Source organism: Rhipicephalus microplus, chromosome 8 (assembly GCF_043290135.1).
Source record: "Rhipicephalus microplus isolate Deutch F79 chromosome 8, USDA_Rmic, whole genome shotgun sequence".
Lineage (NCBI taxonomy): Eukaryota > Metazoa > Arthropoda > Arachnida > Ixodida > Ixodidae > Rhipicephalus > Rhipicephalus microplus.
Window position 1 is genome coordinate 44,472,536 of NC_134707.1, and position 15,037 is coordinate 44,487,572.

The 15,037-nt window shown below is 45.9% G+C and overlaps 1 protein-coding gene across 1 annotated transcript; it reads left to right on the forward strand.

Annotated features, from left to right (window-relative positions):
* Positions 1–729: 729 nt before the first annotated feature.
* On the forward strand, positions 730–11,863 carry LOC142768488 (uncharacterized). The gene is made up of 3 exons (XM_075870476.1): positions 730–1,012; positions 10,756–10,809; positions 11,739–11,863. The coding sequence occupies exons 1-3, from the start codon at positions 779–781 to the stop codon at positions 11,835–11,837; spliced, it is 387 nt and encodes a 128-aa protein (XP_075726591.1). The 5' UTR covers positions 730–778; the 3' UTR covers positions 11,838–11,863.
* Positions 11,864–15,037: the final 3,174 nt, after the last annotated feature.

The following is a 15,037-nucleotide window of genomic DNA, read 5'->3' on the forward strand; positions in this document are numbered from 1 at the left end:
AGCTAAATCAGCTGACATGGCCACGTTGAAAAAATATTTCAATTGCTAACTAGAAGAGACATAGAAGGGGCTTGTAGAAGGAACAACTTCGACAGTTCATGTTTGCCCTAGGTTTACTTGTATTTACTTGTTCGTCCTTACTTGTACATCCTTGGGCATCCTTTGTTTTTAAAGAGCATGCAGCAAATAATAGCTGCTTCTATTTTGCCTATGCCATTACATTTTTGGTTACCGAATTCACTTATTCGTACTTCTGATTGATCTGTGACTGTTTTAGAGGAAGCACTTTCTATGATGAGCTAATGCAACTGATGTAAACAAAAAGAGATGCCAAAAGACTGGCATTTAGCTGCTTACGGCTTCTTGAATACGACCTCATAACGCAGGTGTCCATGACGATTCTTTCGATGCAGATACTTGAGAGCCACCAAGGGAGCAGTGCACTATGTTTAGAATGCAGTCACTAAGCAGAACACAAGTGATTCTTGAAAGAATCACCTGGTGCAGGCATTAGAGATCAAAATAATATGTAAGATTGGAAGAAAAAGAAGCAGGCAAAGTGTTGCACTAATGTGATGCTTAAACAAGCTGTGCAAGAAAAGAGGGAGGATTAGGCGTGGTAATTTTACTCGAAAATGTTGGGAACTAGAAATTACCAGTGACATTTGGGGAGGCACTTTCTTAGGCGGGGGCACTTGCTGGGAATTTCGCAGTGTATCTTCACTAAAGTACCATCTATGAAGAGAGGCACCCATCAGGATGCAGACACCTGATTATTATGGCAACTGCTGGTTTCTCATACCAGGATATGACTACAGCAGACACTTCAATGCTGGTCATCACATTGATGCTGAGCTTTATCAAAGGAAGCTTCGAAGTAGGTCGGTGGAAAGAAGACAGAGATCCGAACAGACTTGAGAATCAAGCCCTAGCACGGTACGTCTACGAGCACATGAGGCCTCGACAAAGTACAGAAGAAATGTGGGTTCTCGTAACACAAGCCAGGACAAAGGTATGTAGCCACAACATGAACATTTGTTTTCCTAATGTGGCATCAATAAATACGAAGTCGCTTTCTTCACACCAACCCACATATCTTTTTCCTACTCCTGTACGCAATTTTGTTTGTTCCTATCTCTTGGTGCGTATTTATTTATATATATATATATATACACATATATATATAAATATATGTATATATATATATATATATATATATATATAATATAATATATATATATATATATATATATATATATATATATAGATTGTTTTGTGCATGTGTGTATGATGTATGTGTGTGCTTTTCCTCCCTATATAAAAAATGACAAAAAGAAATGGGTTTGGCCGCACTACAGGGAGGTACAACGGGCTAAAGTCAGTGAAACATAAATGAAGGGGAAATCACCCAAAATAATTATTGAAATTTGTTCGAAAAACAATAGGGAAAACCTAAAAAGTGTAGAGTCAGGTGCCACCCTAGCCAGATTTTTCTCGGCTCATGAAAAGTGAAAAGTATTGAGTGAGGCAGCCGGTACGGACAGAAATGTTCAGCAGTCCAGCGTCTACAGCTCGTGCACACACTCGCGCTTCGCAGTCCGGGAGAGATGGTCCCACTAGTCAGTGCCTTGCTAATTTCCCACTACAATATATATATATATATATATATATATATATATATATATTGTGACGAAGGAACGCGTTTATTTACAGGAAATGGTTGAGATCGGTACAGCTCAGAGCCAGAAAACCGGCGACCGAGCTGCTCGTGAGCCAGACCGCTTCCACCTCTTCCTCTTCATGCGCCCATCGAGGTGTGTCATTTCCCCCGTTCGCAGACGATGCGCACTGGGCGAGTCAATAGGAAGGTTGGTGGTGATATGGCTTGAGGCGCGCGACGTGTGTCAGCTGTGTCTTGCTAGAGCGCCGACCATTGCTTGTGACGCCGGAGATGACGTATGTGACGTCACTGAGACGGTCAATGACTACAAATGGTCCGGAGTAGTGGGCCAGAAACTTTTGGCATAAACCACGTTTGCGGACAGGTGTCCACAACCACACCAGGTCACCCTTTGTGTAGGCAACGGAGTGATGGTGGGCGTCGTACCGGGTCTTGGAGCGCTGTTGAGATGCAATGGTTCGAAGGCGTGCGACGCGACGGGCTTCTTCAGCGCGGCATAGTGACTCGGCAACCGATGTTTCCACATCTAACGTAAAAGGCAGAATGGTGTCGAGGCAACTGCGGGGGGAGCGGGCGTAGAGCAGGAAAAAGGGCGCGTACCCTGTTGTCTCGTGTTTCGCGGTGTTGTAGGCGTATGTGATATAGGGCAGTACTTCGTCCCAGTTTTTGTGCTTGGCATCAACATAAATTGACAACATGTTCGTTAGCGTCCTGTTGGTCCGCTCTACGAGGCCATTCGTCTGGGGGTGATACGGGGTTGCGTGGCGGAATTGGCTGGCAGACAGGCGTAGGATCTCTTCAACGACGTCAGCGACGAACTGACGTCCCCGGTCGCTAATGACGACTCGTGGAGGGCCATGACGGAGAATGATATGCCGAAGCATAAACTGCGACACGTGAAAGGCTGTTGCAGTAGGTATAGCCGCAGTTTCTGCGTAGCGCGTCAGGTGGTCGACGCACACGATGACCCATCGATTGGCACTGGCTGAACGCGGGAACGGACCTAGAAGGTCGACACCAACAATCTCGAAGGGAGAGCTAGGAGGTGGTACGGGATGGAGAAGTCCGGGTGATGTAGTCGTGGGACGCTTGTGACGTTGACATTGTTCGCAACCCGCTACGTATTTTTCTGTGTCGCGTCGCATCTTGGGCCAGTAAAACCTTTGCTGGATGCGATGAAACGTTCTGGCGAAGCCCATGTGCCCACTGGTTGCGTTGTCATGGCAGAACCGAAAAATTTGGGGACGTAGAGTGCGTGGAACTACCAGAAGCAGACGGGCGCCTTGGCCAGAATAATTCTTCTTGTAAAGGACGGCGTCATGGACTACAAAAGAGCTTGAACTGGCCGGGTCATTCGCGGAGGCAAACAGGTGATCTAAGCAATGATCCTCGTGCTGTGCTGTCCGGAAAGCCGCGATGTCAGGAAAATGAGAGTCAATAGCTGTGATAAAATCGTCAAAATTATCAGCTTCACACTCGGTCGTTGGTAGAGGAAGCCGTGACAGGCAGTCAGCGTCTGCGTGGCGATTACCGCTCTTGTAGCGGACCGTGAAGTCAAATTCTTGTAACCGTATGGCCCATCGCGCAAGTCGACCAGATGGATCACGTAGGCTCACCAACCAGCAAAGAGAGTGATGATCTGTGATAACTGAGAAACGACGACCGTAGATGTAGGGGCGAAACTTGTGTACGGCGAAAACGACGGCGAGGCACTCCAATTCGGTAACCGTATAATTACGCTCTGCCTTGCTCAGGGACCGGCTTGCATAGGCGACGACGTGTTCAGCATTGTTGTGTCGTTGAATAAGCACCGCGCCGAGACCAACTCCACTGGCATCGGTGTGGATTTCCGTGGAAGCAGAGGGATCGAAGTGGCATAGTATTGGCCCGGAAGTGAGAGCGAACTTTAGTTGCTTAAACGCTGACTCACAATTTGGTGTCCAGTGGAAAGGGACGTCCTTGCGCAGCAAGTCAGTCAGTGGCTGGGCCTTTTCAGCAAAATTAGGTACAAAGCGGCGAAAATAAGAGCATAGGCCCAGAAAGCTTCGTAGCTCGCGGATAGACTGTGGCTGCTTAAACTTGCTGACGGCGTCCACTTTCTGCGGGTCCGGTCTAACACCAGCTTTGTCCACAAGGTGTCCTAAAACCAGTGTTTGCCGTTCACCGAAACGACATTTTTTTGAGTTCAGTGTCAAGGCGGCTTTCTCCAAACATGTTAGAACAACGTCAAGGCGATGATTATGTTCTTCAAAAGTTCGTCCAAAAATAACCACATCGTCCAGGTAACATAAACAAATTTCCCATTTAAGGCCTCTCAAGACGGTATCCATATAGCGTTCAAATGTTGCCGGAGCATTACACAAGCCGAACGGCATAACATTAAATTCAAATAGACCGTCTGGCGTTACAAAAGCCGTCTTCTCTTTATCAACTGGATCCATGGGAATCTGCCAATACCCGGATCGCAAGTCTACCGAAGAAAAGTAGGAAGCTGAATGAAGGCAGTCAATTACGTCATCAATGCGGGGGAGGGGGTACACGTCCTTCTTGGTTATAGAATTGAGACGCCGATAATCAACACAGAACCTCCAGGACCCGTCTTTTTTCTTTACCAAAATAACAGGCGCAGCCCACGGACTTGACGATTCTTGAATTACACCAGTGGCTAGCATCTCGCCAACTTGTTCAGCAATAACTTTGCGTTCGGACACGGACACGCGATAGGGCTTTTGTCGGAGAGGATGAGCAGAGCCAGTATCGATCTTGTGACGAGCGCGCGTGGTCGGTATCTGAGCCCTAGGCACCTTCCGTGCAAAATCAAATACTTTAGCATGTCTCGCCAGCAGTGCAACCAGGTCTTTGCGCTTCTGTGAGGAAATGGACTTGCTAACCATTTTTGAAAATTCAGCTTCCATACCAGAAGTTTCCGGACCCGCCCTTTCAAGATCGCTTAAAGCTCCAATGCAGGTGCTGCTCTGCTTTTCGAACAGGGCAAGGCGCATACCAGCCGGTAGTACAACCGACTCGGGTGAGCTGTTTATCACCCATAATTGAGCCGTCTCGTCTGCGAGAGATACAATGCATCGTGGTACAAAGATGTTTTTCTTGAGACAAGCTACAGGCAACGGCTCAATCACTATGTCACGTGAATTCAAACTCGAATTGGTTTCCGAAGTGGTCACTTGTACGCTGGCCGTGGACCACGCTGGCAGAAGTACATCTTTAGCTACAGTGAGGTTACCTTTCTCACAATCAGGCTGCTGGGCGAGAGTAGACAACAGAACCTCACCTGCTCCACAATCCACGGTCGCACGACACTCTCGCAAAAAGTCTATGCCAAGTATAACGTCATGCGTTGATTGAGCCAGTACTGTGAATTCCGCCTTGAACGTTTTACCGGCAACACTAACAGACGCAGTGCAGACGCCGACAGGACGCAAGAATGCGCCGCTCACTGCCCGAAATGTGGCAGGTTTGTCCCAGTGAAACATAACCTTACGGCCTAGTCGTTGCTTAAAAACTAAACTCATCACGGAAACACTTGCGCCAGTGTCTATCAATGCCATCGTGGGAACGTCGTCAACAAGTACCTGAACCTTATTCTGAAGCATAGAAACTGGTGGAGGCATTCTTTGATGAAAATCGGTACGTCCAGCGACCTCACCTCCGTCGGCCGCGCTGGCTAGTTTCCCGGTGGCGGAGACGACATTCGTGACCGGCGCCGTGGAGATGGTGACCGAGGTGGACGGGTGGTGGGCGGCGTTAAGCTGCGCACAGATCCGGGCGAATCACTCCGGTTGATCGGCTGGTAGGCGTGCCGCTCGTCAGTTGGGTTGGGGGGCCAGTAGGTGTAGTCAGGCCGTTGGCCTCGTTGTGCAAACGTCGCGGATCTCTGAGGGAATGTCGAACGTGGATTACGTCGCATTGGGCAAAATCGGGCGATATGTCCACGAACACCGCACTGGTAGCAGACGGGCCGTTCACGGGGCATAGGGAACGTCGCTGGATGTTGAGGGTACGCGGCGCTCTGTTCCCACTGAGACGCAAAAGGAGGTGGATGGCTGTTGTAGCCGTAACGACTGTGGGGAGCATAAGGCGGCTCTACATAAGAAGACGCCGGTGGTGGAGCCCTTAGCTGAGGGCCGCGGTTGGAATAGCTGCGCTCCTCGAAACTCGTAGCATTGATACTTGTGGACGGTGTATCGCACGGTGGTTCTCGGGCGTTCAAGGGCGCGTAAAGGTGACGACGAAGTTCCTCACGTACAATGAGGCGAATCGTTGACGAAAGGTCGGTAGGCACGGAGTCTTGGCACACATCGACAGTGGCGACGGTCGTAACATTGGCAAGGCGTCCGAACTTCGTAGTGATGCGGCGAGTCTTCAGGGCCTCAAACGTTCGGCAGTGCCCAATCACATCGGCCACAGACTCAAGACTCTCCTTGCCGATAAGGAAGTGGTAGACGTCTTCCGCAATTCCTTTGAGAATGTGGCCCACCTTGTCCTCTTCCGTCATGTTGGTGTCCACACATTTGCACAGTTTCAGTACCTCCTCAATGTAGGTTCTGCATGTCTCACCACAAGCTTGAGCTCTCTGCGACAACATTTGCTCTGCACGTTTCTTCTTCGTCGCAGGGTCGCCAAAGCACTTCTTGATCTCCTCCATAAACTGGTCCCATGTTGTCAAGGTGTCTTCGTGATTCTCGAACCACACTAAAGCACTGCCATCGAGAAATAGACCCACGTGGGACAACTGGCTGGCCGCATTCCAGCCATTGGCTCGGCTCACCCGTTGATAGTGGCTGAGCCATTCTTCAACGTCATCGCCAGGTTTTTCTGTAAATGTGCGTGGCTCTCGGTAGTGGAAAGACGGCGCCCTCGCGACCGGCTGCTGGATGTCTCCGTCCAAGTTCATATCTTGAGGTAGTGGTGGCAAGCCCGCTAGTCGACGGCTGCGGCGAAGCTCGTGCTCTTGCGGTTCCGTCGTTAGTAGACGGCTGCTCTCCGGTCTCGCTTGACAGTAGCTGGCTTACCCAGCACCTTCCACCACAACTGTGACGAAGGAACGCGTTTATTTACAGGAAATGGTTGAGATCGGTACAGCTCAGAGCCAGAAAACCGGCGACCGAGCTGCTCGTGAGCCAGACCGCTTCCACCTCTTCCTCTTCATGCGCCCATCGAGGTGTGTCAATATATATATATATATATAAATATATATATATATATATATATATATATATAAATAAATATATATATATATATATATATATATATATATATATATATATATATATATATATATATATATATATATATATATATATATATATTTCATGGAGCAACAGAGATGCAACCAGGCGTCACAATGTGAACTGCGCAAGAAGTGGGCCATTGAAACCTCCGGCCCATTTTAAACGCTTGATTTTATGCATTTATAAGCTACGGGGCATACTCACTGTTAAGGATTACGAAAGCTCCTGGCCGCCTAATTATTCCTTGTCGTCCGCCACACAACAAGAAGTCACAGCATATTAACGCAGTGCTTGATGATGAGTGGGGCGAAGCGTCTCCGTACGTGCATGCATTCGTCTGTGCGTCCATCCATGCGTCCATCCCTGCATTCGTCTGGGCGTCCGTCCATGTGTCCACTCATCCGTCCATCCATCCGTGCGTCCGTCCATGCATCTGTCTACATGCCTGTCCGTCCATCTGTCCGTCCGTTCATCTAGTGAACACTCCAAGTACCAACATCTCGCATTTTTTCATCGTATATTTAGCATATAAGAGTACCGCCACCCAGCGAACATTTGAAGGAGTGAGAGGTGGCACTCGTGCACTTTCTTACAGCCCGCGCTTCGTGTCTACTTCACACTTTTCACTGCCTATAGTTCATGGATATATACTAGTTCCCTTTATTCGTATATTTTTTATATTCAGTTGTAGTAGTCCAGCCGTAGAGGTGGCTACCTTTACGGCCAGACTACTAACACTACTATTATTACTGCTACATACATCGTGGGTGCACGACCCACGTCATAGAAAGCTTCAACCCAAAAACAATTGCACAAACTTTCTTACACGTATACGCAGCGGGTACTACGCTTTTTCGAGGAATGACGATGGAAGACATAATGAATGTCTTTTTTCATTTATAACTCCTTCAGTAGAAACTTATTTATCCATATTTGTTGCCCGTAAGAAATTGCAAAATGTCAATATTTTTGGTAATGGTATTTTGGCTATTAATGAAATACATATATTCCTTTATGTTAGGCTGCCTGATTCTAGGCCAGTCCTCCATTGTGGGTGTGAGCCACAAGTTTAAGATCTATATCTATATTGAGTACTGACGTAGTGGGTGCCCTGCAAGTGCGATTGCAGCAGCTACTCAAGGAGTGTTAAAAAAAGGCCTCTCAAATACCGCTTTTCCAGCTTTCGCTGTCACAGCGCTGTTTGTTTTAGGCAGGCCTGCAGTTGTTTTTTTGTTTTGCAAAGAGTTTTCCTTTACCGTTGCAATCTGTTATATTATAATACTCATCGTGATGCAATTACAAACCTGATATGAAGCCTCAATAGGGTCAGCTCGCAACGCACTTTAAAGCACCGGTGTAGCTCAGTGAAAGAGTTCTGGGCTGCCGCGCAGAAGACTTGGTTCAATTCCTTTGTTGCTCTAGGTAATTTTCATTTAGTTCTCGGTTCAGTTTGCTCGACAGCAGTACGAACATCGGTGGTGCTGTCAGCCCCGGACATTTTCGTCGCCCTATTCAGTCGCCCTATTCGCCCTATTCTCTGTAAAGTTTCGGGGAGGAGGGCACTGGTCTGGTGCACCCCCGCCTTCTCTCTGGATTCGCCGTGTTTTTCTTTTACTGGGTATAGTTCACCGAACAACGCGTCTCAACGTTAATGGCTCGATTTTCTTCTCTTCGCCTTCATTACCACGTGACCTTTCGTGGAAGTGCTGGTTGTCTTCAGGAAACAATTCTGGATGCCTCCGAGAAGCTTTCATTCAAAGCACAGGCCAAGAAAACACAAAAGGCATTACGAATCGTATAGCTAACACTATCCCTAGCTTGCAGTTTTGTAGCTGAAACAACCATTTTTACACGTTTCCTTTCTGCCCAGTTCATTTATTTAGTCTTTTGCTACTTACTTGTTTCTCGATTTTTCTTTTGTATAAAAAGATGAGGCTTCGCTTATAAACAACAAAGTGGACAGAAAAACACACAAAAAGTGGACCCACAAAATTATGTGATTCGAGCTCTTCAACGCTATCATGTTGAAAAATGGAGGAAAATTCTGCGGTAACAGAGTTTATGTTTGCATTTTTATGACGCGAAAACGTGGTTACGCAACGAAAGAAAGGCTGGCTTCATTATATACCATTTAGGTATCTTTCCAGTTGCGCGTGACGAATTACACACGAATATAGACCTAGTGTGAAGGGAAGCGTGACTTTTTTTTATAGTATCAGCATTTAGTTTAATGTAAAAGAGGTCAGAATTCTCACTCATTATTTTATTAGCAGTACTCTATGGGGAATGCTATCGGTGGAATTATCACTCAATCAGCTGGTAGCACCAACATGGGCGCGGGCGAACAAGCGCTGTCTCTTTTTTTTTACTGCGAAGCACTTGTACCTCGGCGTAAAGCGTATGACATAAAAAACATTTCCCGAAACCCTCGCCTGCAATAACAGGTACCTGGCACAAAATTTGAATGAATCCATACACACACTCCCATAGCCCGGCCTGCATTATTCCTCGGAAAAGAGAGAGAGAAATAGAGAACGAAAGAAGGGAACTAGGGGGAAACGCCCACTAAAAGAAAATATTTCACGAGGTGGTTTCGGAGGCCGCGTGCCTTCGATTCAAAAGCAAATGGTCGTTAACTCAGGGTTATCCCGTACCTTTTTTTTTCTTTTTTTAATGCATGAAAATATTATAATCAAATATCGTCATATATGCAAATACGATTTGTCGTTTAGGATATATGCTTTGATGCACATATGTGTAGAACTGAATATCACACAGTCCGACACATATTTGAAGTCCAGTGAAAACACACAAGCGTCCCAAAGTCCAAGACACCCCCGAACAGGGTCGGACGTCTCGAACAACACTACGCACATGGACTTGTTATTCTCGAAAAAGATATATTTGTCGAGCAATGGGGCTCAGCATTCCTGTAAAGCATGTGGCATCACTTCATAATGAATAAATACCCAATAATATAATAAAATTATGTGGCACTGTGTGCTTGATGCTTGTTTGGACACTCTACTAAGGCATATTATCGCCTTGTATAGTATATAGAGTAGGAAGGTGCATGGAGGAAAAGGAAAATGTGCGTGGGGAGAAGAGCTGTGATGCTGAAGAGGAAGGGAGAATAAGGCATAGCCTAGAAGCACTAAGAAAGAGAGAATTGAAAATGGGGCAGAATCATCTCGAAGCACGCGTCGGTAATAGGGAATAGTGGCGACCGGTGAATTTCAAAAAAGTTGGCAAATTTCTAGTGTAAATTTGAGGTAGTAAGGTGGTAAGCTGCAAAGCTTAGTTAAATTTTCGCCTCTTACTTTTTTTTCTGCATTGAAAATCATTGAGGGCCATATGCGTAGATTCAGGGGCGCATTATGCAACCCCACGGAAGATCGAAATTGCAGAAGCCCTTCACTTTGGCGTCTCTCAAATTCCTATAGTGATTATGTGAGGTTACACCACAGCTATAGCTTATTGCTCATTTTCGTTTTTTATTGATACAAAGAGAGCATGCACCTGATCTGCTGGCGCCCTTTCTGCGCTCAACCTTTATGAAGCGCATTGTATAGTGACCACTGCCCGTTCAAAAACACAGCTATCTACAGAGTGGCGGTACTTCGAGTGAGCATACCTTGTACGTCCTCAACAGCTTCGTATTCTACTTGAGTGGTGCTGAAGGTGTCCGCGACCTGACTGATACTGAACTATTCCAAACAAGTAAGATGGAATCTCAGTCTTCAGGTGCAGATGTGACGTGTTTACAGTTCACAATCTTGGACGTATTTACGGGTAAATTCTTATTGCATTTTTGTAACTGTGCAGCATGCAGGAGGAAAGCTGGTGAACCTCGGATTCATTGTCTACCAGGGAGTTCAGGTATTTTCGATACGTCGTACTGGTGCACATTTTTTGCTCGTTCTTCAGCATGGTTCACTAATATGAATGAATTTTACACATTATAGGTGATGACTGATAAGCAACTGAATAGGCTTTATTTCATTTTTCTAACAATTACCATTTGAAAATACTTGGGTGAATTATTCTGTCATTTCCCGCCTGTTGCTTTTCAAAATGTCATACAATGAAGAACGCATTAGCATTTCAAAAAAGCACTCTTTATGTAACATGCTTCATTTAGCGGTCACTATTCGAAGCACAGGACAAAAAGTTGCAGAGACAAACTACATTTTAAACGTAGATGAATATAAGGCCCCTCGACAAAGAGATAATATGGCTGCCATCGGTGTCATGTGAGGTACAGAAAACATCATGTGAACTACGTTACCCGGATAACTAGCGCACAGGGCTGCTACCACAATTTTCTTTCGCTATATAGACGCTGCGTCATGTGCTTTGTTGATTAGTCATAATGTAGGTTATATAGTAGTTATGAAAAAAAGCCGGCATGAAAGCGGCCCTGTGACGATAATGAAATTGTTTCTCCATTCAAATTCCATTTTAACAGTGCCGAATGGTAGCTGAAATGATCTAATACTAAGGTAACTATGGAATAAATTTATTTGGTAGATATAAAGCAAACAAAAATGGAGATATGCTCATGTATTCGAGCAAACAACGTCTTGAGTGCCTGCCACAACGGCACTTTACCTTGTCATGCTAAAATACAAACAGTAACACGTCGCCCTGATTCAAGCTCTCACGCTGGAAAGTCACGGTGCTTATGGCAGTGGAAAAAAAATAGACACACCCTTTCAAAGCTTTGTGTGCCATAACTTTTTTTCTAGGGAGTATTGTAATAATTTTATTTGAGCGAAGTATATAAGTTTGATTTTCATTTTTTGCAGATGCTTGAGAAATGTCTCACCACTGTTTTCGCACCACAAGGTGGTATGCCTGAAGGAAGATTATCCATTACTAAATTTTGGTGCAGAAGAAGTTTTTAAAGGGGGCTCGAAGTCTTCAATACTAGGTATGTTAGGTGGAAGTTATGAATACACAATGGGTATCTAAAATGAGTCGCCTTTTTTATGTGTCTGAATTTCCTAAACCTGTGTACACGTTCAAATTATGCGCAAGTCAGAGAAATGTTCAACTTTTCAGACGAGAATTCAATTATTCTTTTTCCATAAGCTGCCCGGCCCTTGTTGGAGTTATCTTCTATTAAACAGGAAACAGGTTAGACCGTCTCTGCTTGTTTTATGAATCTTTGCATCTGGAGATTATTTCAGTCAAATGACGCCAATTTGGTGCAAGGCATTTTAAGCCGTAGCGGTAACAGTGATAGAACTTGACGTAATGGCTTATTCAAACTTGACAACGCATTCATTTAAAACAGCATTTTCGTTCGTAGCAGCCATCAGTTTTTCACTCGCATCGCCTTACTGCGCTGACAAAATGTGGGCTTACATATTAGTAATATATGTAACATCTTTGATATGAATAATATTGTCACGGGATGAGAGAATGAATGAAATACATATATTTACAGAGTATACAGGAAGAGCGAGAGGCAACTGCAGCCAAGATGGAGGTACAACAGCAACAACAACACTAGCGCGGTCGCTTTCATCGTCTTCATCATCTACCTGATATCTCTCGTTGCCGATGTCGCGTAACATATAACCCGCCACCGCAAGCAGCGCCGTCACGACGCGTAAAGGAGAGCGGGATCATACGCGGACATGTGTGGTTTCAGGCAGGTCACGTGCGGACGACGACGACTGACTGTCCAACGGAGCGATCACGTATGTGACCTCGGAAAGCCGGCGTAAAACCTTGTAAGGCCCTGAGTAGTGAGACAGGAGCTTCTAAGAGAGGCCAACGTGGCAGCATGGTGTCCATAGGAGAACCAGTAAACCTGGAGAGTAGGAAACTACTCTGTAATGGCTATTGTAGTGGGCCTTCTGAGAGAGCTGCGACCCAAAAAGAAATTCCTGTGCTATTTGGTGGCCACTTGAGCCCGAGCAGTGGCATCGAGGGCGTACTCTGCAACTGTTTGCGTAGTTGATGGCAAAAGAGTCTCGAAGGGTAATGCTGGATTGCGGCCGAACAATAAATAGAAGGTTGAGAAGCCAGCGGTGTCGCGGCGTTACGAATTGTAAGCGAATGTCACGTAAGGCAAAGTACTATCCCAATCAAGGTGATTTTTGGAAACGTACATGGAGAGCATTCTTGTCAAGGTTCGATTTAGGTGCTCAGTAAGACCATTTGTTTGTGGGTGATAGGCCGCAGTGAGCTTTTGACGCGTTGAACACGAGCGAAGGATGTCACTTACTACTTTTGAAAGAAATGAGTGACCACGATCGGTCAGCAGCTGTCGAGGAACGCGATGGTGAAGAATTACGTCATGAAGCAAGACGTCCGCGACGTCAGTGGCACAGCTTGTCGGTAGCACTCGTGTGATAGCATGTCTTGTGGCGTAATCAGTCGCTACAGATACCCACTTGTTTCCGGTGAGAGAAGTAAGAAATGGCCCAACGAGAACGAGATCAAGACCGACGTGGTAGAAGGGGACGGAGGTATGCCTATTGGTTGAAGCGGACCAGCTGGTGGCAAGGTGGAATGTTTGGAGCGCTGGCAGGGCTCACAAGCAGCAACGTATCGGCGCACAGAATGGTAAAGGCCTGGCCAGAAGAATCTACGCCACACGCGATCATTCGTGCGCGTGACCCCGAGATGTCCAGCGGTTGGGGTGCCGTGAAGCTGTTCAAGAACAGCGGAACGGAGTGTCGCAGAAACTACGAGTAGTAACTCTAGTCCCTCAGCGCTGGTGTTGCGTCGGTAAAGAATGCCATCGCGTAGAACGAACAAGTGTAGCGACGGGTCTACGTGGGGCAAACATGGACTCTGCATGATAGACCACAAGTGGACATCGTTCAGCTATTCCTTGTGTTATGTCGGTCAAAGCCGACACGGCGAAGATACAAGGGTCAGAATCATGTGCTGAAAGGTCGGGTGGGTCTACGGGATGACTGGGCAGACAGTCGGCATCCTGGTGCATTAGGCAGATTTGTATGCCACGTCAAAGGTGTGTTCTTGTAGTTTCAAGGCCCAACGGCCAAGTCGTCCAGTTAGATCTTTAAGGGACGACAGCCAGCACAAGGCATGGTGATCTGTAATTACCGTAAAGGTGCGGCCAAACAAGTATGGTCAAAATTTTCTGACTGCCCAGACTAGTGCGAGGCACTCAGCCAGGGGCAGCTGCAGCCAAGATGAAGGTACAACATGATGATGATGATGATTATGATGATGAAGATGATGATGATTCCACAGCTATGGCTCGTACCCACTCAGAGAGATCGGCCAAGAATCGATGACTTAATTCAGTGAGATTTTTAATTCAATATTGAAACCACCCACGGGAGAAAAAGAAGAAAAATAAAGAAAAGACACCCTAGGCAGAATGAAAGGAGTGCAAGAGTTGTTTGTCACTCGTTCACATCAAACAATCATTCATTACCTTGAATAAGAATCAGCATGGTTGAACAAAGCCCCTGTGTATGTTGGAATATTTTTGCAGGAATAATAATCACGCAAATAAAACCTTGATTCTTTTACTTTCATTAACGTAGTTGCAAACTGCATTGAAAACATTCTCGTGGCTGGAGCCTAGATCGGTAGCACCGAATGAAAGTATATTTTCTATTGTGAAGTTCAGCTCCCGGCTAGCGAATGGGAGGACTAAGAGTGTTTACCTGAGCAATTTTTATCGGCGACATGATAAAAATTGTGCTCTATTGTTTCTAATTCTGAAGCAAGGCTGCATAGCGATGATAATGCCAAACCAGCTCTTTGTGAATAGAAATTTAACGGGGAGACACGACATCGAAATCATGGGTATTATGCTTTCTAACTGTCTTGTAGAACACCAATGAATTTTCCCCCAAAATCTAAAGTGAGTGAATTTTGGTGTTGACATTATTGCTTCCATAGCGTCTGCACGAAGCGCAAGTTTTCTGTATCTTGTCTCAGTTATAGTGGCCAGTTCGGGAAGGACTGATAGTACTAGCCCTTCCAATGCTGCTCGTGCTAGAGCATTGGCGATCTCATTTACTTCTAAGTCGCAATGACCAGGTAACCATACGAATTTCAGTAGCTGCAGCTCAGGAGGAACTAGCATAAAGAGTGTCTTTAAGGTCATCGA

Bases quoted from the DNA above. Each gene is read 5' to 3' on its own strand.
- LOC142768488 (XM_075870476.1), top strand. From the start codon at position 779: ATGGCAACTGCTGGTTTCTCATACCAGGATATGACTACAGCAGACACT. The intron at 1,013-10,755 runs GTATGTAGCCAC...GTAACTGTGCAG, and splicing joins TAACACAAGCCAGGACAAAG to CATGCAGGAGGAAAGCTGGT. The intron at 10,810-11,738 runs GTATTTTCGATA...CATTTTTTGCAG, and splicing joins TTGTCTACCAGGGAGTTCAG to ATGCTTGAGAAATGTCTCAC.